At 40.0% G+C, this 27,815-nt stretch overlaps 1 protein-coding gene and 1 pseudogene across 2 annotated transcripts in view; one reads left to right on the top strand and one right to left on the bottom strand.

The window, feature by feature from the left end:
- LOC144662526 (uncharacterized) overlaps positions 1-27,815 on the top strand; it is a 379,417-nt pseudogene that overhangs the window by 351,126 nt on the left and 476 nt on the right. The window contains exons 5-10 of the transcript XR_013572465.1: positions 711-1,033; positions 14,845-15,231; positions 17,299-17,569; positions 18,501-18,883; positions 24,632-24,824; positions 25,841-27,200. The product of XR_013572465.1 is annotated as an uncharacterized LOC144662526 (transcript). The remainder of the gene's footprint in view (positions 1-710; positions 1,034-14,844; positions 15,232-17,298; positions 17,570-18,500; positions 18,884-24,631; positions 24,825-25,840; positions 27,201-27,815) is intronic.
- On the bottom strand, positions 22,328-23,511 carry LOC144664508 (uncharacterized). Its single transcript, XM_078525672.1, is given in 2 exon segments — positions 22,328-22,987; positions 22,990-23,511. Coding segments are annotated over 2 exon segments (969 nt in total). The 5' UTR covers positions 23,507-23,511; the 3' UTR covers positions 22,328-22,535.

Here is a 27,815-nt window from a genome sequence, read left to right as displayed (position 1 = left end):
CTTAAGACTTCGAAGGATCACGGACAACTGTAGAACTCAACAAAATCCTTTAATGACGGTCATGTGTACAATACAACTCGATACCAAGTCGATACTTCACTTGGGCCCGCGCTCTAAAAAATCTGCAGTACAATAGACCATATTCGTATTCTCGGTATTGGACTGGAACTAGCTTGCAATGGAGGCTTCTGCGGGGGAATATCATTAAAAACAGCTTCATGTCACTTGAATTTGAAACGATTACCCGCATTAGCCTCCATTGCAAGCAGGTTCCAGTCCAACACCGAGAATACGAATATGGTCTATTACTATAAGTAAATACGTCATGCATATTGTCGAAGGAAAAGCGAATTGTGATTTTGCACTCGCTATCATGATTGTTTATGGTTTCAAAGGTTAGAATTTTCAGTATCTTTAGCTGTAACGGTCTCAATAGTTTCAATCCTTTCTCTGCATTTGTCCAAAATATCGTAATAAAAGAGGTCGGGACTGCCGGAATAGCAAAAGTATGTCTTTAAACAAATGCGGTCTGCGATGCCTGGGGTGAATAGAACAAACCATACAGCCTAATAATGGTGGCTCTCAAAAATTCAATGAAGTTCTTTCCTGCCAGAGTCCAGTACCCCCGTGGGAAAAAAATAGTTTTCAATAACAACTGAGAGGATAGAGAAATTTTATTTACAAGCGATATCATCCTTTCTTCGGTTTAGGTAAGAGAACTCATGGAACACGCCAGAAAGGTATCTCTTGACCAGCAGAGTGAATCATCAGCAACTCAAGCTCTGTTTGTGTGTAACAAGTGGGACCAAGTGCCACCAGGAGAGGCTGGTGAGGTTAAGAATGACATCATTAAACAACTCACGCAGTGCTGGCCCAGTCTGGACCCAGATTCCCAGATCATTTTCATGTCATCGGCTAATGCCAGCGAGGCACAAGTTCATGGAATAATAACCGAAGACTTTGCTGGCCTAATGAATGGTATCAAGTCCATGGTTATGAAAAGTACCGAATCAAGGCTAGAGACGCAATGGAGGTGATTATTATAAGTTGCTCATTGAATAGATGATTAGGTACAATTAATTTTTTGGCCCTTCTCAGAGCATGAGTCGGGCCAAAAACATATTTACGCCCGCTAGTCCTGCCATATGGTGAAAAAATACGTGAACATCAACTATTTAACAATTATTCTTTGAAATCGAGGTGAATATTCTGCCGCTATTCACCGATATTTCAAAGAATAATTGTTTTAGTATATACACACGAAGTGATCTCAACAACAAGCGATCTCAAAGTTTTCAGAAGGAAACCATTCAAAGTCGATTTAATTGACCTCTCAATTCATGCGTGGAAAATGTACATACAAGCGGCACTAACCGACATGCGCGAAACAGTTTACAGAATCTTCCATCCTCTTTCCCAGGGCCACGCGTATTTTTTTAAATGACATGACGTAGTGGCCTTGGTAACGGTAAAAAATATGATTTTTTTGATTGGCTGATAAAAACTGCATGCGTAATTAGGTAAAAAACGAAACTCTTCTACGCAATTTTGGTTATACTTCCGGTCATCGAAACAATTGAAGATGAAGCGGGCAAGTTTAAAAATGTTAACGGAAAAAGACCGAATAACACTGGGATTTTGTTGGAATAACGTATTCACGAAGCAGACCTTTGTTTATGAACGAATAACAAATACATCACATCACTTGTAAGGTGTAACTCGATTGTACTTTTTATTGCATTAAAAATATTGCAAACATTTGCACTATATAACTTAGCTAATACAAGATATACACACCAAATGGAGTTCATGAATTACATGAAGATTTTGAAATTCAATGTGATATTTCTTACCGCTGCTCAATAGAATGATACCTCGTCGATCAGCGGCTTTTTTAGTTCTGAATTTTCTACAATACCTCCGCATGGCCATAAATAAATTTCACAGTATCATCAACCATCGGAATGTTATCAGCTGATGATATCCTCGACTCCATGTTTAAACACTATAACAGCGCGACTATAACTCCAATTTCTCTGGATTCTAACGTTTCTATCTGCCGTCAGATAATATTTCGTGTAGAGACGACACAACAAGAACACATCTATCAGCCATGCAATTCAATGAGTTCCAAACGAATCGAATTGCAAAACCAGCGGGCAAAACACAAGGATAGTCGTTCTACTTAACGACTACAGCAGGCAGGGCGGCTTCCTGTTCCATTTCTTGTTTCTTGATATCCTCCGACAGTTGTAGCAAGGATTGCTGTACAGCTCTTTCGAACGCCAAACTCAAAATATCTCGTATCTTCTTTCAAAATTCGCTTTCTTCTGATCTTCTCGTCTCAGTCAGCCCCAGCCTTCCCCTTTCTTTTACTGAGCAGACGCAGACGAACATTTATGCAGTGGGCATGCGCTACCGGATGTCGTGGATTTTACGACATCCGGTAGTCAGTGTTACCAGAGCCCTCCGTTTCGCCGACCACGTGACCAAAAGAAACGGAGGCTCTGGGAACGAGAATGAGAATCTTCAAACATGGCAAATCTAGTTAATCTTCGATAAAATCCTCGTCACAACCTAGCAAAATGGTCCTTTAACATCACTCAAACCTGCAATCTGGATCAAAAACCTACTTGCAAAACATTTTGACCGTTGAATCAAAGCTTTTGAAGTTCACTTGAATTGAAAATTGAAAGAGCAGTTGGCGAAGGATCCACCTGAAAGTTTGGATTATAAGTTACTGAATGTGTGCAGAACTGTGGTGAAAACTGGATGTTTCCTTGCACAAAGACGTTTTCCTGAATATTTGTGGAGGATCTCGGTTGAATGCTGAATGCTTGATGTTGCTGCCGATAAATCTGCGGTATTCATTTCTGCCGATGCCGGGTGAAGAGCGCGACTTGACGGTAAGCAATTGTTTATCGTTTTAGTACTCGAGTTGTGTGGACATTGTGCTGCAAATTGCGAAATATTCAGAAACGCCGGCGAAACGCACGTTTACGCCGGCCATTTTGTTTCAGTTTGGATCAAGCATTATTCACTCCCTACGGAGTGAATAATGCTCGTTAGCCCGAGATAGCGAATCAATCAGATTGCTTGAAACTCCAAGATCACTGAGTGTGTATATACTAAATTGTTATATTAAAGTGGTCTAAAAATAACATGGCATCTTGCTCATTGTTAAATACACAAAAGGTGTCATCGACATATCTACGGTAAAATAAGATAGGGGAGTCTTTATAATTATTTAATCACTGTTCCTCATGAAAACCCATAAACAAGTTAGCTAAGATTGGAGCTAAAGGGGAGCCCATAGCGACAGGGCTTTTAAAATCAATACCACTAAGTTGGGTTTTCGCAAAGATCTCGCTAATTTAACAGAAACCCTTAAATGTAATTCATTTCCCTCCCACATAATTGACAAAACCATTAAACGTTATCTAGATAATGTTAGTCCTAATTCCTCTTGTAATGTTAGTATTTGTAATTCCAACAACGGTAACACTCGCTATTTTAAACTACCTTTCATCGGAAATGTATCTAATATAACTTTAAAAACATCAAGTTAGTTTTTCCTCTTTTAATCCATTTCAGACCGGGGGGGGCCTTTTAAGGCCCGCGCTGACTTTAAACTTGTATAACTTTTTTTAGATTTAACCAAACGCTGCCAAACTTTCTGAGTTTTCCTAAAATTTATCTGGCAACAATTTGGTAGGGTTGGATGATGTGTCAGGAACTTGACTTTACCATGGCAAGGACATTTTGACAGGCATGTTTTCCCCAATTTGTAATTTTGCGTGTTTCTGTTAATAAAAATCAACTTAAATGGAATAATTTTTACATTTTTACGGGTTTAAAGTATATTATTTATTTTGAGTACTTTGCAGTGATTTTGGGTGGTTTTCTGGCATTTTGGAAAAAGTTTGAAATCCAAGATGGCGGATCCAAGATGGCGGCTGTTTTGACATCATGATGTAATTGTCACGTGATGTGACGTCCCCAACCCACGTGACGTATACCAAAAGAAACAGTTTCAGACATACAATACATCCTATAAGTTTCATGGTGATTGCTTAAATATTCTGGAAGTTACATAGGGGGGGGGCTTCCGAAGGCCCCCCCCCCGGTCTGAGAAGGTCCAAAAAAGCCCGGTCTGAATAGTACTCTATTTACACCGGTCTTACCCGCACTCCTATTAAGGAACGGAAGTCTGGCGGCCACCTTCAGATGAAAGTATACAAAACAATTAGTAAAAAGGGCGGGAAAGGGAGGGTAAATAAATCTGAAGGTGTACACCAATGTGTGGAGTGCAGGCAAGAAAAGGCGATATGAATAAGACAGACACCAACAAGCGGAGAACTGATACGTCTTCTATCGAAATGGCAATGTGCATGACGTGGTGTGGTTGTTCCTTTTATACTCGATTGAGTAAGACCGCTGTAAATAGTACTCTATTTACACCGGTCTTACCCACACTCCTATTAAGGAACGGAAGTCTGGCGGCCCAACAGAGGAACAGTACAACACAAATAGCCCAGGAGGAATAGGATACCCCAGACTCAAAGAAAGGCACCCAATCTAAAATTAGGCACCCCAAAACTAAACCCCTACAACGAGACCAACAAAAGAATAAAGCGATTAACCTTGCAGAGGGGCACTTTAAAGTGGAAGTTGTTGAAACAGGGAAAAGTGGAAACAAAATCTCAGTAAAATATATAACCATACATCTAGGCACAATCAAAACGTGATAATTAGGGTAGCGACAATAAGGACAGGTTAAACGACAGGAAAAAACAGTCGTGGAGGAAGCCTCTAAAAAGGAGATAAAAAGAAAGGAAAGGCTACAAATTGATAGAGTCGAGAGTTAAACGAAAGTAAAAACTCTATAGTGTGACAAAACAAACCAGTTTATTGCAATTTGAATCAGCATATAAATTGTACTGACTAACAAGAAAAACTATAAAACAGATCAGGGATGAAAACGAAACACCCACAAGTCCCACGGAAGACACCAGAAGGAAGAGAAATCCACCTCAGAGGGGGAAAGAACCACGCCCGCAGAACCTTTTGGAGCTAGGAAAAAGGAACTTAGGGACTGGAATAAAGGCCACCAGAACCTTCTGGGCCTAATATCAGGAATTACAAAGGTACAGGGAACAGATAAACCCTTAATAAAAGATAAAACGTGGGGAATGAGGATGATGGGAGGGAAGACATATGGGTTTGAAAAAAGCTGACTCCCACCATCTGGGCGCTGAGCAACATATTAACTCCAGACGAGCCAGGGACAGGAAAAGGTGAAAAGAAAGGGAGCCCCGAGCCATCTAAAGCACACTGAGCATTGGACGGCAAGGCCATCAAGTCGACGGAATGGCCAAATGGACCCCCGAAAACTGTTTGAACACGAGACCAAGCAGAGGGTGACAACTTAGCGTCCTGTAAGGTCAAAACACGGGAGGGTGAATCCGCAGGATTAAGAGAAGATGGAATGTAATGAAAATAAAGATAAATGTTGTACTTAAAAGCGATCCCGAAGAGCCTCTTCAGTGCATCAACAAGGAGATGTGAGCGAGAACCTTGGCGTTCCCAACACTGAATAAGGGTACGGCTATCAGAATAAACATCTACCCAAGCATCACGGAATGAGGAAGAGAACGTTTTAAGCGCATTGACAAGAGCTAGGGTTTCCTTAACATTAATGTGAAGGGCGCGGTGTCCCGAAGGCCAATAATCACGCGAGACAATGGCTTTGGAATCAGGACTAAAAACACAACCCCAAGCAAAGGTAGAAGCATCCGTGCACAATTTTAGCTGGAAATGGAAATCCTTACGCCAGGGAACGTAGCGATCCCAGGATTCTAGGAACAGCCAATGCATAATCTCTTCTTTCAAAGGGCCAGGAACGACAATAGGTCGAGATCTGCCCCGGGGTAAGACGGGATTTTTTAAGGCCCAAAAAATACCCGAAAGCAATGAGAGTATAACAAAAAAATAAAGATAGCAGAACAAGCCCTAGCGAAAGACTTGTCTCTGAAAGAAGGGAGATGAGCATACGCTGGAGCCTCATTAGACAACTAAATCTCTCCAGTATGACGGTCGTCAATATATAACGAACAGGGAATGTGGAGAGATCGAAAGTAGTGTGAAGCTAGTAACCCAATTGAATGGTAAACAAAGGCAGAAGACTTCCACCCAAAAGGGATGGAATTACTAGTAAAGTACCATCCGGCCCACTGAAAACCAAAGTATAGTAGGGGTTAGGATGGTTCAACAGTTAAGGGCATACTAAATGGGGAGGACTAACAAGGCCCACTTTACCCAGAAGAGAAATCGCCCAAGTAGCTAGCCTACTCATTATGGTATCCGATATGAATTGAGCAAAAGGTTTACAGGAACTAGAATTTGGAAAACATTTTGGGGGTGAAAATGAAGAATAAAATTTTCCCCTTGAAAAGTCATGTACATCTACACAGTTCTTAATACATTTTAAAACTGTAGGAGAAAGATCACAAGGATGAGCCTAAGCGATAAGTTCCCAAACAGGTAGATGAGCATGCAAGTTTCAGCAATAAAGGCGTAAGGATCGCGGAAAGACAGCATCGAAATTTTACCAAGGACTTTACAAAAAAGGGGAGATATATGGACATTCTCCTCTGTCATCCCCTGAGCCACGTTAATAGGAGAGCCATCACACTGGACCCAGCGAACTGAAGATTTAGCAAAGTTAAGAGGGTCGAAACCAGGAGTACATTCCCAATATGGTACATCCATAGATGACTTAAAACGCTTAGTAGGAGGCTAAAAAAGAATGGGAAAGACGGAAAGACAAAGAGTAGGTAGAAAAGGTGGCTCAGGGGATGACAGCAATGATGTCAGTAATCCGACAGGGAATTAGACTCCCCTTTCAAAACTGTCATCCCAGAGCGTGAAAAAGAAAAAAGGGTGAAGAGGGGGAAGGGGTGATGAAATACATTATAACAAGACATGTAATGCAGACAAAAAACTTTAATGAAAGTTACTAAACAAACTGTTAGAAGAAATAACAAAATAAGTAACAATGCAAAAAAGCACCAGAGAAGGCTTAAAAAGACGGACGTCCACGAGAAGGCCTCTGGTAGGGAAGACGGTTTCCTCCCATAGAATTTTGTGGTGGATTTCTTCTAGGAAACACCTGGGCGCGATGTGGCCAGGACGGCCACACTCATAACAAATAACGCTACGGTTACGAGAGGCAGGCGGGTTACGCTGCAGGCGAGACGACTATGAACGAAGAGATTTATCCACTTTGGCAATACTATCAAGGACTTTAGTATAGTCCTTATCCGCAAATAAGGCAAGAAAATAGGCTTGGAAGAGCTGGGTAGACTTTGAAAGATGTGTACGAAGCGTCTGCACTGCCGCTGAGAGAAACGCTGCCTTGGAGTGCTGTTTCTTCCGAGCGCCGTCAGCCAGTGACTCAGCCATCGACAGAGCTGTATATTTATCAAAATCTGAAAGGTGGCGGAGGCCATAGGCAGATAAACTAATGATCTGGGCGTCGACGTCAATGTTACGGTTTTCCAGGGCCTCAATACGCTTAGATAAAGCTTGAACAAGGTCCGTCTAAGTAAAAATAAACAAAAGGTGTAAAGCGAATGAAAGATGAATATACAAATGCAATATAACGAAAAAACGAAATTAAATGATATGTGCGTATAATAGTATGAAAAAATTGATAAATTTAAAATAACATAGGCTAAAATGAAAATTTGGCGGGAAAATAAATGTGCCACATTTGTCATTCGCTTTAATTTCTGTGACAGAAATTAAAGCGAATGACAATACACGCGCAAGTTGGAGATAAGATGAACGCAGGACAATAAAACATGAAAAAGAAAAAAATTGAAAACAAAGTAAAGGTATCATAAAGCACTGCAAGCGGTGCCCAAGGATAAAAGCATTAACTAGCCCAGACAATAAAACAAATCGGCTGAGATTAAGGAAAAACACGTCGGCCAACCCGAACCGGAATGCGATAGAACACATCGCCTTGCTTGAAAAACAAAGTCAACACTTGCTACGCCTAAAGCAGTGTAGACACAAGAGCTAACCAGATAAATTTGAACGCGAAACTAGAGTAGAAACATAATATATAGATTTAGGCAAGCCTAAAAGCGGAGCTCCCGGTTCTTTACCTTTTATACTTTTATTTCTATTTCTTTTTTTATTCATATTATTTTATATTTATATATTATTTCACTAAGACCAACAGCACCATACAAAAATTATTATTCAATCAAAAATGGATTATCAATTAGCAGTCTGTGTATAACCCCAAAGAAAGACTATTAATCCCCGGATGTGCAAGCAAACTAATACCTCCACCATCGTACAAGTGGGGGGGGGGGAGGGGGGAGCCCCTCCCCAGAGTTTTCATCCTATGGTTTTCATCCTAAGGTGCAGCAAAATATTTGTGTACTGAGTAGAAAACCCATAGTGTACTCTACAGGATGGCATATCTTTTTGTCGTCACATGACGGTCTGACATCTATTGATGCAAAATCAAGCCAGAATGCTCATGGAATGCAAAAATAATCAAATCGTATAATTCTGTAAAAAAAATGGAAAAAATAAAGAAAAATGTTAAAACAATTTTTCGCCAGACCTCCTTGTAATTATGGCTTTGTCATGGCAACATCAAATATCATATGAACATATGATTGACACTTGAAAATTCCAGCAAGACATGAATGAACAGCTACTGAAAGTTTTAGCATCGTAGAATAAATCCTCTTGTCAAAATTTTGAAAAAAAAATACGTATGGAGGGTGAGGGGGGCATTCATGCCCCCCCTCCCCCCTTGTACGTCCGAGGTGTAACTCTCACAGATTAGATACAACAAAAAAAGTGTTGTTCTAGAAAGTATCCATATCCCCACCATGGCTGTTATGGTACAGCTGTACATACATGTAGCATACAACTGGAAAGTTTTACATGCAGCTCCCCCCCCCCCCCCCCAAATGGGGGCCCATATTTGCTGGAACTGTGACAGTATTATTTTTGTCCAATACCGAAAATAACAGCTTTCTGCTAGCACACCAGAGTAAAAGCTAGCTGCAAGCAAAATAGTGACAGACATAGTTTGGTTTTGGTGAAGTCAAAATTTGCCTACGAGCAACAAATATTTCAGTTAATTATGGTATTGCAACAATTAATTAATAATTGTTGTATTGAACTGTGTATCTGACATTATCATAATAACTGTTCTTCCCAGACTGTAGGCACTGGGAATTAAATGTATGGGTTTCCCATACCCGAGATGCTATAAGAAAAATGTACCACCCTCCAGTACATGATTGTACCACAACTGGCTTTTTTCATTAAATTTTAAATTACACCTGTTCATATACAGTGTAAGTACAAGTACATAAGTAAAAGTTGTACATGCAATGAAGAGATAATAAATGAATCTGATTGTTCATTCATCTTTCTATGTGTCTGCAACTCTCAGAGAAAATCCTGGTGCTTGTGTTCACCCTGAAAAAACAAAACAAAACAAAAACAGATAAAATCTTGATGATTATCATTTGCATTAATATTTATAATCTCCAAGTTATTCAAAACACTCTATATAGGGAGATATTTTTCCATTTTTTTGCCTGGGCCAGAAACTGTGTTGGGGGATATGCTCAGAAAAAAAAAAAAAATCTTTTCACAATGAGTACACCTGTACTTGTGTTAACCCTAAAAAAGGCAAAAATACAGCTAAAATTTTGTTGATTGTCATTTGCATTAATATTTTATAATTTTAAAGTTCTTCAAAACACTCTGGAACTGTGTTGGGGGATATGCTCAAAAACAAAAGAAAACCTTTCACAGTGACTATGTCAGCATACCTTTATTCAACCCACTGAAAACATTGTGATAGTGCTAAGGTATTTATTATTGTGGGTCCAATAGAGGCCTGCAACCCTAATCTTGACAGGGACCAGCCTTAGATTGCATTTAATGCATGCGCGCCAGCACAAAGCGGAAGTTAAAAATTTTGTTCCTCCACCAAGAACAATCAGAGTGCGAATAATGTGTCAATCACAGCATTTTGTCACAACAGCGGAATAACAATGCGAAAAATGTGTCAATCTCATCAGTTTGTCACATAAGATCGAGGCTTCTGTCACATGGAAGATTGCCAACATTACGTTTGAGAAGAATTAAGAGATTTGCTGTGATTGTATCACAGACAAACCATGGGAAAGCGAATGATTATAACAACGGTTAGTCTCGGGAAATTCCTTACAACAGGACAACATAGCCAATTTTAATGACAGCCGAAAATCACATCTCAATTCACACCACATGCTCAACTACACTTCGCAAAACCTGTCAATCAAAAAACAATTCTGATTGGTTTGCAGAAATTGAAAACGATAAAATCATGCATTCCTTGCATGACATGTTACTCGTAATAACTGTCTTTTGTCCAGTGATTTATGATTTTTAGGTTATCTTTGTGATGTTTATCTCAACAACTTGGTAACTTTTAATAAATCTTGTCGTGTAATCTCGTAAACAGTTATGAGACTTATTCCTTATTCACCAGAAACACAAGTATATCTCAACTCCCACAGTAATGACAACCTATAGCAAACTTCTTAAAAACTTCAACATGAATGCATCTAATATATTTTCCATCTAAAATTACCCCACACTCTCGTACCAGTACTTTCTCATATGTGCATCAACGCCCACACTTTCTAACCTGTGGTTTATACCACTAGTTAAGAATAAGTTGAGCCAAAGAGCTCAAAAAGGCCCCTCTGGTTGTCTAGGGCAAGTAGATTTTCCTGTCAAGTAATTGATTTTCCATGCCTGTTTGTGTAATGGGTTAAGGCCCAGGTAAGGCATGATCATCTACTGCACGTAAATTATACAGTCACAAGTTCACTAAGACACACATGCACTAGGCCAACAAAATTTGAGAGCTGGTTGTTCACCACAGGGCAACCTTCCAATGCATTATCCAATATTTTTAACTATCTGTTGGGTTGTTATAACATAAAAAATGTTCATGTTCTTACACATAACATATTAGAATCTGTGCTATTTTCTCCTATGTAAGCTATAAAAATATATAAACCTATCAACTCATTTCTAGGAAAGGCTATTTAGAAATACAAAACATTCACAAATAAACTCTTTCACTCAAACAATTATGATAAAAATTGGAATAAGGAAAATTTAGCAAAGTTTTCAGTGAAAAATAGCACATGGAGAAAAATATATTTCGCTAAGCCTCTCAGCTATAAGTACTTAAATGTCCCCTGTATCAGTATGTTGTGTCTGACATGACTACATTATTACAAATTTGCAAATGCACTTAAAATAAAATTTTGTTCTTGAAGTGTAACTGGAATTCTGTTCTTTCCGGCCAATAAAGTGTTGTGTTTTTCCTACTTCAGTGAATTAGCTACAGGATTAACAAATTTACGGCGGAAAAGAAATATCAGTAGTAAGGAATATTGAGTAGATGCTTACTGCTTTGAATACAACTCGTGTTGGAATTATTAAGACACAAACGAATTTCATAAAGGCTATAAGTTTTATGTCCTTGTTTTGACATACCAGTAAACGACTGATCGCTAGAACCAGCTTAGTATAAAAATGATGTATTGTATTGATGCTGGTTAATCTAAAAAACAAAGAATTTTCTACTCTGTTAAAAAAAATTAACATCAATAGCTAAGTCTTAATAAGCTTAAACTTTAATATAACTAAAAGCTTACCTTGTTTTATCGTAAAGGGATTTTGTCTTTTACTGTGTTTGCTTCAAACTCAGCAAGTAGCTTGGAAGATTAAAATCCATTTCGATTGGTCACAGGTCGTCACAATCTTTTACTTTGGTTGGAAACGGGTGAAACGAGGAATATATATCCAGAAGTAATGCATCGATCTGTAATGTTTATACATGTAAAACTGTCTTTAAAACCGAATCCCTCATGCAGTTCTTTTCAATCGCGGGGACGTCTTGGTAAATTGGCATGCTGTGAGATTGTTTCCTGACTTTCGACTCTGAACCATATTCAAAATATTGCTGTTAACCATACCGTTTCCCGAAAGCTTAAGCTTAAACCAGAATGGTCCAACTATGCACAAGAGAAGAACAAAATACAGCTCGAACGAAATAAATGTTTATCCGAGCCGACATAAATGCGTACGCATTAATGCGTACTTCCATTTTTTCACTTCCCGCTTCATGTAAATATACAGCAAATGACCATAGAAAAGTATTTGCGCCCGCGATTCAATGGCGAAAATTCTAGGTCAGCGGTCAACTTAAAAAAACATTCAACCTCGATGCGTTCTTCATTTGAGCCCGCGATATGGTCATGTGGTACTGGTCAGCGGAATCCTTGTTTTGACAGCTGTCAATTGACCATAACAAAGACTTCCAATCATGTCTAATATCAAAGAAGCAGTTGTTGGGGAAAAATTAGACGACATTCTCCTCTCCCCGGTCGGGTTGCCTTGTGACTCCCCTCCCCCTCCCCGAGAGTCTGTACGCGCGCGCGGTCGGGCGTACGCACCAAATTTTTTCGGCCTCCTGGGTTTACAAAAATTCTCTCGTACCCGCATTACCCATGGTGCTCCGCTCCGCGCGCTGGCGCGCGCTGAGGAGCTCCGCTATAAGCTAGCCGGAAAAGAATATAAAATACAAAGGCTGGCTGGAAAACTTAAATAAATAAACACACCGGCTAGCCGGAAAAACAATGTGAAAATATCGGCGAGCCGGTAAATAAAATCAACACATCAGTAAGCCGGAAAACAATGCAAACGCATCGGCAAACCGGAAAACAATATAAAACACTAAGGCTGGCCGGTAAACAAAATCAACAGATCGGTAAGCCGGAAAACAATGCAAACATATCGGCAAAACGGAAAACAATGTAAAACACATCGGCTAGCCGGTAAACAAAATCAAACACATCGGAAAGCCGGCAAACAATGCAGATACATCGGCAAACCGGAAAACAATACAAAACACTTCGGCTGGCCGGTAAACAAAATCAACACATCGGTAAGCCGGAAAACAATGCAAACACATCGGCAAACCGGAAAACAATATAAAACACTTCGGCTGGCCGGTAAACAAAATCAACACATCGGTAAGCCGGAAAACAATGCAAACATAACGGCAAAACGGAAAACAATGTAAAACACATCGGCTAGCCGGTAAACAAAATCAAACACATCGGTAAGCCGGCAAACAATGCAGATACATCGGCAAACCGGAAAACAATATAAAAATACTTCGGCTGGCCGGCAAACAAAACAAACACATCGGCAAACCGGAAAACAATAGCAGAACACAAAGACTAACGGGAAAACAAAAACAAAACAAAACGCGAAAAAACTATGCGGTGATAAAATACCACAAAACCCGTGCATGAGAGAAAGTAACATGGAAGTAGAACTATGCAAATGAATGCAAAAAAGGAAACACGTGCACAAAAAAACAACGCTGAAAAACCTAAACTAAAAATATATGAAACGAGAAACGAAAAACGAAGCCGGGAAAAAACAAAAGCTAAATAGAAATAGTTAGCACGCGGAGAAAGCGAGCGTGCCAACATGAACCAAAGTAAAAAAGGCTCCAACAATGCGAACTAGGAGTAAAATGAAAAAACAAGGAATAAATACCTCATGTTCACCAGAAGTTGAAGGAACAGCGTTGGCGTCAAGAGGAGCAGGCACTTGTGGCGCTGCAGGCACTTGCGGCGCTGCAGGAACTTGTGGCACTACAGGAACTTGCGGCGCTGCAGGAACTTGAGGCGCTGCAGGAACTTGCGGCGCTGCAGGAACCTGTACATGTGCCGCTGCAGGAACTTGTGGCGCTGCAGGAATTAGTTGCGCTACAGGAACTTGAGGCGCTGCAGGAACTTGCGGCGCTGCAGGAATTAGTTGCGCTACAGGAACTTGTGGCGCTGCAGGAACTTGTACATGTGGCGCTGCAGGAACTTGTGGCGCTGACGGCCGATTAACTTCTCGAGAATCACTAGCCGACATAGCGAGCACTAGAGAGCGACTTCTATCGAAATGGCAATGTGCATGACGTGGTGTGGTTGTTCCTTTTATACTCGATTGGGTAAGACCGCTGTAAATAGGGTTAAAATAAAGAATTTTTTCAGTTTTAAAGATCCCATTCCTGATGCTATAAGATCCTTTGTTGTTTATCAATTTAAATGTGCGGGATGTAACTCCCGTTATATTGGCGAGACTTCCCGTCATTTTTCAACAACGATCAAAGAGCATACTTTAACTGATAAAAATTCACATGTTTTTAACAGTTCATCTAATTGCAAAAGTTCATCTAATTGCAAAAGTTTATACACACTTGATTGTTTTAAAATTTTGCATTCTGCCAAAACCGTTTATTTTCTTAAATTAAAAGAGGCTTTTTACATTAATTGTTTAAAACCAGATTTATATACCCAAGTGCAGCATCTCAACACCTTTTTATTTTAATCTTTTGTTCTATTAGTAACGGTCTCATGCTCACACTGTGAGTAATTACTGCTCTAGACAGTACCAGAGAGTGCCTGCCACTTTGTAACGGCTTTACCGTTATCTTTTGTTATTGTAATTTTACTTTGTATACCTTTCTATTTTTGTAATTGTAGCTTGGGCATATATATAGGCCTAGATATTTAAATTCTCAATAATCTCAAGATGGCATGTGTGACATGCAGAAACATGTCATTAATTCAGCAGTAAAAGAAATGGTTAATTGACCTGAAGTTAGTTAGCTACTGAATGCGTTTTAAAGGCTGTTAAAACTAGTTAACATAATATTGTTTCTGTTTTCAGGTGGCTTGATTTCCTCCTTTCTCGTATGGTTTACCAAACAAAAGCGTTTTTTCAAAATTCTAGGCAACATCTGCTTTTGAGAGGTGAGAACAGATCACAGAAAGAAACAGAAGATTTCTATACACCTTTGTACAAGAAGAGTTTGCAACTGAGGGAACGCATGGCCTTGTTCTTCATCAAAGAAGTACACTCCATGGACATTAAATGCAACGATTTGGAATGGAACGACGATGGCAGTTCACGCCTTGGAACAGGTGTTTTTGCTTCTGTCTATCGCGGGAAGTTGAGGCAGGAAGGAAAAGACAAACCCGTGGCTTTGAAAGTCTGGAATGATCATCTAAACGTCTCTAACGCAAGTGCCTTTATTGCTGAAACCGACATTTTGAGGTAACTTTTTCCACTATTTCGATGGAGAAAACTTTTGCCTGCTAAAGACATACATATTTACACTAGGAAATCAGTTTAGAGTAGCAACAAAATAGGATGCTGTAGGATTATAGCTGTTCTGAAAGAAAGTTTTTACAAACATGTTCTTCCATAAAATCCTTTTAAGACGATAAAAATTAAAACATTTACTTATTGCAGTCGAAGCTCTCTTAATGGCCGCGGACACTCTCGTAAGCGGACAGCTCTACAATCTTGGACAAAACTGTTGAAACACTTAGCAAATTTCCACTTGTTAAGCCAAAGGAGTTCAGTTTCGCAACCCCCCTTCCCCCCATTTCAATGTTGGTAATGCTTTAGTGTTTTTAAAACAAAGCCTGTCGAGCCGCAAACCAGAAGAAACAACATTGAGTAGGGGGGAGGGGGATAAGATATTTTAACCCGCTTGCAAGTCGAGTCATTAGCGAAAAATGCGTGAAATCCGTATGTGTCAACTAGTTTTGTCCAAGATTGTAGTTACGGCCGTCTTTTTTAGCTTTTTTTGAAACCCCGTTTTACGCTCCCATAAAAACTCTGTATTTTTACATTCTCGTAAGCGGACATTCCCGTAAGCGGCCGCGGACACTTTCGGAGATTACGACTTGGACTTTTTCTTTGTTTTTAAGCTCCCAATAGGTGGCCACCCTCAAAGAAAATCCTTTTAACAACCTCTGAATCTTGTTTTTATCGATCAGTTTCACATAGCCGTTCGTCACAATGATTTTACACTAATAACAGTACCCTATTTCAGTGTTTGCTTTGTCATCATCCACGTCCGTCTGGTTAGCTGGACAAGCCCCCGTAAGCGGCCATCTATCCCCTTCACCTCTAATAGCTTCTAGTGGCCGCTTACGAGAATGGTTTTTATTTTTATTTCCATTTACGCTACAGATGTGTAAAAATGTAGTACCGGAGAACCACGCAGACCTACGACCTCTACACATTTTCTGGCGGCATTGTAAGGGCTCTACTAAACTTAAAACACTTCTTAATAATATAGCTGACAGGATATAGTTCCCTTTACAAACTAGTTATAAACAAAATACGTTAAACTACAAAATCCAAAAGCGATCTGGCAATTTATAAAAGTCACGGTCGTGGGAGTCTGTGAATGTCTGTCATTTTATAGGAAGCCATAATAATTATTTGTTATTAAAAGACGTAACTAATAAGTCAACAGCTTGTGCAAACGCAACATATTATACAACTACTGAAAGAGCTTTATTGAGCTATTTTCAATTTTATAATAGTTCGAGACCCCAGTTACGCGCGTACGCGATGTCTATTTCACAATACATGTAAACCTTCATAAAAGCGGTAGATTTTATCGCACACTTTCAACGTACCAACATTGCCCAAATCCATTTTCGATAAACTACTGGCGAAAAAGCGTTGATCTCTTCCCAAAATTGTATTTTTGAACGTCAAAAAAATTTTTCGCCATATATTTTTTTTTCTAGCGACTTGCAATGTTTGCCCCTAGCGATCCCAGAACCCTCTACGCAAAACACGGGATCCGATTAGTGGCAAATCATTCATTGGAGTTGACGATTTATTTAGGCTATGGATCCTTTTTGAATAGTTGCTTTTAATGACAGTATTTCCAAAGATGTATAGGTGCGGCTCCGCTTTTAGGCTTGGCTCCTCTGGGAAAATAGGGCCATTGATTCGCTTTCTCCATTCCATCTTGTCTCTTTCAACGTTGACTGCTTCTTTCCTGATAGTAAAACTTATCTTTATTCATTCTCTGTCTCTGCAATTATTCTCCATGTCTCTTTAGGTCCTTCTTTGCTCCTTTTTCTCCTGGCGCCCAAGTTAGAGCTATGCGCGGATTCTGTTGGTAGTCCATGCACAGTACATGCCTTATCCAACGCCAGCTTCCCTCCTTATCTGTTCATTGATGGTACATTTTTAGCCCATCTTCTTACCTAGCTCTTCATTTGACACCGTGGAGAGTGTATTTTAAGAGACTTATGTAGAAATGTGTCCAGTTTTGCCTCGTCCCTCTTCTACTACTCTCTTCTTTTTCAGGAAGTTGAATTATCCCTTCATTGTAAAGTTCTACGGTGCAACACTACTTGAGAAAAGCGATCAGGCGAGGGCAATACTAGTTATGGAGCTGTGCAAGGAAGACTTGAGGAGACATATTTTCCAAAATCCCAAGAATATACCTGGATTGCCGTCATCGACAGTACCAACCGACAGAAATACAAAACGATGGGCGGAGAACATCGCGGATGCTCTAGGATTTGTACACAGTCATGGGTTTGTTCACCGGAACCTGAGGTTGGAAAAAATATTGGTAGGAAAGAAAGAAGTATCATTTCCGTGTGTTTTGTTAAGTTTTAGCCTGTTTTTTTGGACGGTTCGAGTTCATGGGGAGTGACAGAGATCTACTTCGAACCATCTGAAAATCAAAGAAAAAGTTAAGCCGAAAGCCTCTGAGATTTACAATTTCCGTCCTTTTGTTACAATGGTCAGCCAGTGAACGAAAAATACTAAACATGAACCTATCAATGACTCTCACTCATTCACTGCCCATTGTCCTCACTGGCACATAAGGACAGCACTAAACATAAACCTATATCAGATTCAATTTGTCGTGGTAGTCATCATTTAGATATAGTCAGTATATGATAATTCTGTCTGTAATACAAGCCTCCTGGGCTGGGGGTGCTCGTTGTGTCGCTTAAGGGTGTAAAGTGCGGACTTTAAGCTTACTTACGGTGTTCTGGACAGTACTCCAGAATTTTTAGCAGTCAAGGTCTTGTAAAATAATAATAAAAAATAATAAAAACATTTCAAGAGGAGGTTTACGTCACATGGAGTGGTTTTCAGGGAGGTCCTCAAATAAAACTAATACAATGTTAAAAACAAAGTTAAAACGTAAGTGAACAAATAAAAAATGCTGTTGTACTGTGTTGGCGGTCTAGACAGATAAAATGGTACCTTTCAAGGGTTAAGAAGATTGAGCCATTCCCAGATTAGTTTTCTTTAGGGTTTCAATCAAAGTTTCCGACGAGCATCCCACTCTCTCACCCCCGGGACTACTAGTCTTACATTTCAATTTGTTTTAGGAAAGGATTGTGGTTGAGGTAGTATATTTCAATGTGACCATGCATTTCATGCCCAAAACTCCGTTGATCTCAGTACCACACCTCCTTCTAGGCGATCTTTTATTTCTTTGTTATTTGATCAAGAATGATACGCTGTTGTTTAATTTTCGTTTACAGATAACACATGAAGGTGTCGTAAAGATGGCTGGTTTTTGTGAAGCTAAACAGGCGAACATGATCACCGGTACCATGACTGGAGCACCTGCTTACGCCGCACCGGAAATGTTAAGATCCAGTGTGTACGATAGCAAGGCAGATATCTACAGTTTTGGCATCATGATGTGGGAGATGTGGTATGGTGAGAGGGCTTTTTTTGACGAGGAGGAGATTTGAATACGTTGTTACAGGAAGTGACCGGAGGTGTCAGACCGTCCCATGTCGAGGGCATGAGGAAGCCTCCAGATGGCTGGCAACATCTGATGCAATGGTGCTGGGATGGCGAGGCAGACAAACGACCAAACGCTGCAATGTGTCGCAATGAGTTGACCAAACTGTACCAGGTAACAATACCGCTCATTTGAACTCTCTTTATTAGTCATGCATTTCAACTTGTTCTCTTACTTCAACATTCATTAATGGTATGCTTTAACTACCACAAAATTAATGTCTTGACTTAAGTAATGGCAATATTAACTTGAATTATTGCTCAGATGTAAATCTCTAAAACCTTTCATTATAACGGAGCTCTCCAGCCCCATATCCATGAAAGCAAGAAGGAAGAAGAAGGAACGTTGTCGATTTGGGTCTTAATGGTCAACGTGGCTAGCGGCAAGGCTCTATTTATGATATTCAGGCTTCATCACGACCGTTTATAACTTTTAAATACGAGGCAAGTTTTAACAAACCCTAAGGTGGAAACTTTCTTAATCTTCTTCTTTAAATTGGGTTTGATAGGTCTTGGCAAAACATAGTTAAACGTCATATTTATTTTTTGCGCTACAATTGACGGCACCTGCATGTATTTTAAATATATTTTCTTCTGGGCAAATTTCATCAAACATTGCTTCTTTCTTTACCAAGTTTAATATCATTTTTTCTTTTACTTCTAACACGAAAACGAGGCTTCAGTAAAAAGGCGCTACTTTAACGTCTTTGGTCAAGGTTTTTATTTCAGCAAGTTATAATTTTTTTAAAATATCGTCTTTCTTTAGTGAGGAAAGAGCAAATTGAAAGAGAAAACTGTTTGCAGATGATTGTGAGCGAAAAGTTTCTGTTCCTATGTAACAGAGAAGGAGAATGCTCTGACACGTCACACCAAACGAGGACAAATATCATGTGATTTCTTTGCAAGCGGTGGTGCTTTCCATAAAATCGACTTTTATAGAGTCTTATCAGTTATCTGGATAACATATTTTTTTTATTGAAAAAGTTTCTATAAAAAATTTTGTTGCAATTTCAGCTTGGACTCTAAGGGTTGTCATCTGTCTCTACAATTACTCTGCGCCCGTACACGTACCCAAAAAACAAACCACACAAAGTGTGAAATTTCTGTGCACCCCAGACGAGTGCAAGCAGCTCTTTCTCAATGTCTGCATATCTTCTCTCACAGGTAGTTAGTGTTTTGGATCCCAATGCAACCGACTTGCCTTCCTGCAGGATCACTGCGCCAAGGCCTTTGCTACTTGCATCTACATTGAGCACTGTTTCCTTGCTGTTTTCAAAATAAGCTAGTGCAGGCGCACTCGTGATGACCGATTTCAGATTGTCAAAGCCTCTTACTGTGGTTTTTCCCAAACAAATGCTGCTTCTTTTGGGGTAAGTTGTGATATGGGTTCTTGTATGTCAGCCTTGTGCTCAATGAACTTGTCCATGTAATTTACAGTTTCTAGTATGCGAAGTACACCTTCTTTGTCTTCTGGGGGTAGCATCTCATTAATGGCTCTGATCCTCTCCGGATCAGGTGTCAAACCTTCAGATGAGAATAGGTGTCCAACATATCTTACTTCTGGGACTCTGAGCTTCCCTTCTTTTGGGTTGAATTTTGATCATACATCTCTGCTCTTGTCAAGTACTCTTCTTAATTTTTTGTCAACCTCAAGCTGATCTTTACCATGTAGCAGAAAATCATCCACTATCATTTCAACAGGAACCCCTTCAAACAGTCTGCCCATCTCCCTTTGGTAGACTTCAGGCGCTGGTGAGATACCAGAAGGAAGTCTTGTAAATCGATATCGCCCCCACGAAGTGTTAAAAGTTAAGAGCTTGGAATTCTCATCATCTTTGGGGAGTTGCCAGTATCCACTGCATGTATCAAGTGATGTGAAATTCTGTGCACCTGAAAGTCGGTTCGCAACCTCTTCTTCTACAGTAACCATTGCATAATGGAGTCGTTTCAGGGCCTTGTTAAGATCCCTTGGGTCAATACAACTCGAACATTATCCTTTGACAGTAGAGTGTTCGTTCCTTTATCCTTCACTTTGCTTTTGTCAATAACTAGCATTGATGATACCCAAGACGTAGGCTCATCCTCTTTCGCAATAATGCCATCTTCTTCCATCTCCTTGAGCTTCTCTCGTGCTGGCTCCAGCATAGCAACTGAAATTTTCCTGGGAGGGTAAACAACTGGAGGTACTGAAGCATCAACTTCCAGATGTACTTTGTTTGGAAGCATACCAGGTTTGTCACTGAAACAATCTGGGTACTCCCTCAAAATTGGGTCGTTTTGGAATTTGGTCTGGTCTTCCTCTGCTCTCGGCGTATCTGAAAAGGCTGGATTAGGCACTGGTGTATCTATCAGTTAGAGATTCATAAACTGATGGACTCCTTAATCCAAGCAGGCATCACATCCCAATAAGGGTGTAAAGGTTCAGTCAACAACAAGGTACAAAATATTCATTTGACGATTCTTGTATTAAGTTTAAAAGCGTACACAGCCTTTTGGGTGAATGGGCTTAGTTGCAAGCCAGCCTTTCAAAGGTTGCTTCTAGGGGTTTTTTGGTGATTTGCTTGTACAGATGGTATAAAATTACGGTAGCTTCTGCACCTGTGTCGGCTTTGACTTCAACATTCTGCCCTTCAACCTTAAGAGTGACAAGGCTCTTTCAGTGGATTTCCTGGCATCAGAAACACCTCCAATTTCAATGTATGCAAAATATGTATGCACGTCCTTGTTAACATTTCGAGTGTCTAGGTCAGGTGTGCTTTCTTGTTGCACTAAATCAACTTTCGAGCCCTCTTTGACATTCCCTGGGCACACTTAGGCGAAATGGCTTTCTTACTTACACTTAATTCACTGTTTTCCAGATGCAGGACAACGAGATGGTCGAGTAAATGGGTGCTAGTAGCCACAAACTTACAAGAACGAGCAGCTGTCTTGTCAGGTTCTTTTGACTTTCTAACAGGCTGAATTCCTAACAAACGATCTGTTCAAGCACTTGTTGGACTGGTAAACTTTTAATTCGGAGGCTTCATAGGCCGGTACGACAATAATCATGAGCCTTCTGTAGGGTCAGGTCAGGTTTCTTCAGCAGTTCCCCTCTCAGCTCATCAGATAATACACCTCCGACAATTCGATCCCTTATTAGGAAATATAGCAGTTCGCCGAATTCACAAGTTAGCGACAACCGTTTCAGTTCGCTGACAAAGTTATCAACCTGCTCTCCCTCTTTTTGGTTACGGTGATTAAACACTAACCTCTTATAAATTACGTTTCGTCCCTCACAGAGTGCCTTAAATTTGCTGCAAACATCCGAATAACATTCATTGTCTTCTCCAGTATTATAAACAAAATGAACACTCCTATATCAATACCAGACTTGATCATAACATTCTTAATCCAGCGTAATAGTGTCCCTAGACACTGCCTGATAGGGTTTGACAAAACTGATAAAGAGTCTAGTTTCCCCACCTCTAAGGGGTGCAGTACACTTAATATATTCAGAGACGAATGAGTAAACACAAACCCTACAATCTGCTGGGAAAGCAGGAAGGATAAGCTCTGGTTGTTTGCTACCTGGAGCTGACTGTTTAACAATATCCTTAATATATAATAAAACTCAAGTTTGTAGCCCTGTACAATAGACAGAATAGGTCAGAATAGACTGAATAGTTCTGTCAAAGGTGATATCTTGCCACTTGGCAAGAAAGTTCTTAATTCTTCCACCAGTAATAGTTATGGATACAGGGCTTATCTTAGGTTAAATTATGACTGTTTCACAGTCTGTTTGATTGTTTTTGTCTCGAATTTAGAAGGTTTCTTAATGTGCAAGGGGCGATTGCTCCTCTGATAGCCTCTGGTTTGGTTGCTGTACTGGTTGAAGGCACGCTGGTTGCGCCCCCCTTGGCCAAAAAAGACTTGGGTGGGCCTTTATACTTCTGAGAACTAGCCTTGGTGGATCTTGTGAGCTTTTTGGCTGCTTTGTTACTCTCGGTAACTGTTTTCAGCCGTTCGGTGAAATCGTCACCAAACAGTTCGCTTCCAATTGGATGTTTGTTATTACACAAAACCCTGAAGTTGTCATCTAAATCTGCTTTGAACAAGTCACGGCGGCAAATATTGAGGTTGTGGTTAGCGGCCGCTACAAGAAGAAGGGAATTCGATAGGGCTTCCCATAAAGTCTCCTTGGTTGGCAATGTAACGCCTTATTCCATAGATTCACGCACTTTCCTGTCATTTCCGCAAAAGGAATTAGCCCTTTAACTAGGGTGTCTTGCAAGGCCTGAAGCCTAGCATCCATGCTTCGTGTTTGCTTTTTAGCAATATCCCAAATCTCGGGATTGACACGAGTTTGAGCAAGTAATTTGCTGTTTGTTGGTCTATGAATGTTTTCTTTTCGCCGCTTAGTGGCTTGTTCATTAAGACCAGTGGCTAGTATGTTGTTAAGAACGTATGCGATTTTTTCCGAGATCGCTGGCCCCGTGACTTCGTCCTCCGTTACTTCGGTGACGAGTGAATCTACCTTTCCAGTAGCAGCGGTCGCTGATTCTCCCGTCGTTTTGGAACTGGGTTGTTTGTCCGGTTGTGGCTCGGTTCTGGGTCGCTGTGGCGGAGGGTCTTCCTTATTCTTGCTGTCAGACAACGGGGGATCGTCGGCGTCACCCACATCTTGCAGTAGCGAGGCATCGTGAGCCTCTTGTAAAGTTTTCATAACTAGTAAAATGTCTTGCACGAGGCTTGTTAACATGTCGAGTTCGCCTTTAGCAGACTCAGTAGCCTGACTCGTGTTTGCGATAGATGTGGATTGTTGTTTTAAAGACGATCCTGTAGGCTTAGTGTCTTTTATGTCAAATTCTGCGAATTTAACTCGTTCAGTGACTCCTTGGTCACCTCAAGCATGTCTCAAGCATGCCATATACCAATATACCTGAAAAACATGCATGTACCCAGTATACCCAACATTTCTCCTCAAAATCATGCCAAATACCAAAATACCATAAAACCATATAAAAAACATATATAAAACCAAATACCATAAAAAGCTCAATTTTATCTTTAAAATACTGCATCCCTTAGTTAAAATCCACCCTGTTTACCGTATACCTAAAACCCCTGGCCGACCCAAAATTTTTATGGCTTTAGTACAATTCGCAGGTTGCTTTACGTTCAAGAAAACATGTTCCATTCAAATGAAATGTAGCCTTAAAAAATTATTTACTTTACTCTAAAAAGGAGACCATCGATACTCTCTCCTTCGCAGAGACCTCCTTTATCTTTCGAACCGGCTGGAAAATGGGGTGAGGGATAAAGTAAACGTGCGGAACCTGGGGGCAGGCCTTTTCCGTCGTCCCCCGCGCTTCCCCTATTTTTCTTTTTCGTGTTTTTTTCGTCTTAAAAAAAGAACAGTTATGCGTAATACGCTACAATAGAAAACAGGCATCGTCTGAATGTTTACCATACAAGAGTGCAGTTGTTATTTCTGCCTCTGTCATTACCAGCGCAGTCAACCACATTAGCAAGATGCTATTATTGTAATGAGCTACGGGGGGGGGGGGGGGGGGGGGGCTTAAAAAAAAACCCCCCCCCCCCCCCCCAAAAAAAAAAAAACCCGCTAATAGGGTTAAGTCCTGGTTAATTTTAACTGTACCTATTTTACCTGCATTTCGATTACATACATGACATACAAGTAACATAATACATTGAGCTGTTGTAATTCCAACTGTACACTGACGGTTTGCAGAAAAACGCAAAATTTTATTTTCTGTACAAGAAAAAAAACTTTATATCCAAACGAAAAAACATACAGACAAAAATCGCCAATTTTGTGTCACACGGTAAATGTTATTGACTGCACTTTTTCAATTTCATCTAGGATGAAAGAGTTGGGAGTGAAAATAATGCGGAGTTGGTGGCTTTAGAAACTGTTATACTAGAGAAGGACTTTGATGAAAACCCCACAGAAGCTACAGAAACAAAAACACCAGACAAGCATGATTCCATTCAGGAACAAATTCAAAATGATGAAAACTATGCAAGATTAATGAGTTATGATTATAGAACATCAGGTAAGGCTACGTTCCTCAGGGGTTCATGTTTTTTATTGCATTCTTTCAGTAGTAATTTAGAAAAATAGTGGTGCAGTCACAATTTCATTTTGATCTGTTGCCGGTTTTCACTGTCACGAGCAACAACAAAAAAAATAATCCAAAGCTATTGAGTTGAGTAAGAAAAAAAAAAAGAATATTACATGATGTAAAAAATTACTACATAGCCTACTTATCCAAGTCTCAGGTCTGTACGGTATTTTGATATTGAGATATCCGTCAAAATGTTCAACATAAATTTAGAGAGCACGATATGGAAAGATATACGAACGTCGGACCATTTTAAAAAGTGGCCTTACCCCAAGACCAGTTAGTTATGTAATTTCCTGACTCCATGTTGATATAATCATAAGATGACTTGTAATGTTTTAGTTCTATTCCGAATAATACAAGGTAGAGGAGAGTAGACAGGGGTTTCAATAGGCGGACAGTTTTCTAGGTCAATATTTTTTTAAAGTAACTGTCCAATGTGATTATCATTGTTAGGTTTGAAAGCCCATCCTATATGAACGAACTTTTAGTGCCCTCTGAAAAATGGAAATAGTCGATGGCTCTGTCCTTGGCCTGCCCCCGTTTCAAACGAAAACCGAAGGAGGGCGATCATTTAGCGTGAGAGCAACTGACTTTGGAACACTCTTCCCAATTTCTTAAAGAAAAGTGAGAGTCTACATTGTTTTAAAATGGCCTAATTGATTTTTACGCATCTAGCCTTAAGGACATTCATCATTTTACAGTTTTTTAATTCTTAATCCCTATTTTTAGAAATTTCTGTATTTTAATTCAAATTTTAAATTGTATATATTATGTAGTTGTAATTTGTAATCCGAGTATATATTATGTAGTGTAATGTATCCGAGGGCCGCTGTTTGTCAGTAGTTTTTACTGTTTGCCGTTACCCTCTTTTAATAAAGTTGATTGATTGAAAGGCAATCCAAACCTTTTATAAGCGCTACTAAACTCAAATATTTTACCAACAGCCGATAGAGGAAAAGATCCAAAACAAGACTTGCAAAGTCAGTTGAGGGGCATGGAACAGCAGGTGACAAATGTTCAAGCGCAGTTGCGAGAAAAAGAGTTACAAGAGGCCAACTTGCATGCGCAGCTGAGGGAGAAGGAGCAGCAAGAAGAAAATTTGCAGAGACAATTGAGGGATATGGTCCAACAGTTACAAAGTTCAGTGAGGCTATCAACCGAGAGGGAACAGCAGTTAACACAAAAAGAGTTGCAAGAGGTCAACCTGCAGGAACAGCTGAGGGAGAAGGAGCAACAAGAAGAAAACTCACAAAGACAGTTGAGGGAGAAAGAACAACAGCTAAGAGAGAGAGATGAACACGGAGAGACCTTACAAAGACAACTAGGGGAGCTGCAACAACGATTAGAAAACTCAGAAAGGCTATCGACGGAGAAGGGACAGCAGTTGACACATTTCCAAAGACAGGTGCGTGAAAAAGAGTTACAAGAGGCCAGCTTGCGTGAGCAGCTGAGGGAAAAAACCAAGAAGAAGAAAACTTGCAAAGACAGTTGAACGAGACGGAACAGCAGTTGAAAGAGAGAGAAAGAAACGAAGAGACTCTGCAGAGACAATTAAGGGAGCTTGAACAACAGTTGACAAACTTACAAGGACAACTTAGAGAAAAAGAAGAAGAATCTGGTAGTTTTCAGCAACAAGTGACTAGACTAGAAGGACAACTGAGAGCAAAAGACCAGGAAATGAATGAAATGGAGACAACTCTGTCAACAGCTCAGCAATCATTAAGTGAACAACAACGTCAACAGTCCCCTGACTGGGTCATTTCCCGTGATCAAGTTCAGCTGACAGATAAACTCCTTGGTAGGGGAGGCTGGGGAAGTGTTATGGAGGGCAGGTATTGTGGCTGTGCTGTAGCTGTGAAACAAATCCATGAGTTGATTCTTTCTGCTTACAACCGAAGTTTGTTTGAACGAGAAATGGACATTGCTTCAAGATGCCGCCATCCTTGTTTGTTGCAATTCATTGGAGCAACAAATGACGAGGGAAGTCCTTTGTTCATAACAGAGCTCATGGAATCAAGTTTACGAGCATTGCTAGAGCAGCGACCTCTCTCTGCAACAGAAGTCTCAGTTATTTCTCTTGATGTGGCAAGAGCATTGAGTTATCTTCACCAAAAGACACCTTCTGCAATTATCCACCGCGATATAAGCAGTGCGAATGTGTTGCTATGGCGACAAGGTGACCAATGGAGAGGCAAAGTGTCGGATTATGGTACTGCTAATTTCATGCAACACACCATGACAGTTGCCCCTGGAGCTATGATTTACATTGCTCCTGAAGCACTTACTTCAAATCAAACAATCAAGGTTAGCTATGACAAAAATAGTAAAACAAACATTTGAAGTGCCTTCGATGCACTGTAAAAACAGTCAGACGTTTTGGGGATAACTCCTTCATTAGTGATTGTGGATGTCTTAAGACAAACGCTCGAGCTTACGAAATGTCTTACGTGTGCGTGGTTCAAATTTTAAAATAAGCAAATATATTTTACCTGCGTGCCCGCTTTCATAGGACGCATAAACAGAAATCAGCATCAGAACATTAGATTTTTATTAAAAAAATATTAAGTCAATGTTCATGCCCTAAGAAGCCAGGGTCTTGTTGTGGATAATCATCCTCATTTTCTCTCTCCGTCTTTTGGTGGTTTCTCAAAAGACTACAGACACCGAATTTGTTTGTCTTTTATTTTTCTTTTGAGGAGGAACATAAAAAGAAATACCACGTTTAATTTTCTTCTTGAATAAGCAATCTCACTTTTCGGAATCTCATAGAAAATATCTTTAAGGTATCAGGGATGTCTGCGCCGAACATTCAACAATAAGGCGAGTCTAGAAACGGCGTATGTTTTATATTGGATAAAATGGGTAGAAATAGTTTTGAAGGCAAATGGAGGCTATTGTGTTTTTTATCCGTCGCTCTTG

This window comes from Oculina patagonica, chromosome 8 (genome assembly GCF_052425735.1).
Source record: "Oculina patagonica isolate OP01 chromosome 8, crgOcupat, whole genome shotgun sequence".
In the NCBI taxonomy this organism is placed as follows: Eukaryota; Metazoa; Cnidaria; class Anthozoa; order Scleractinia; family Oculinidae; genus Oculina; species Oculina patagonica.
The sequence above is the reverse complement of the archived record's forward strand: the minus strand, read 5'-3'. Positions and strand labels throughout refer to the sequence as shown.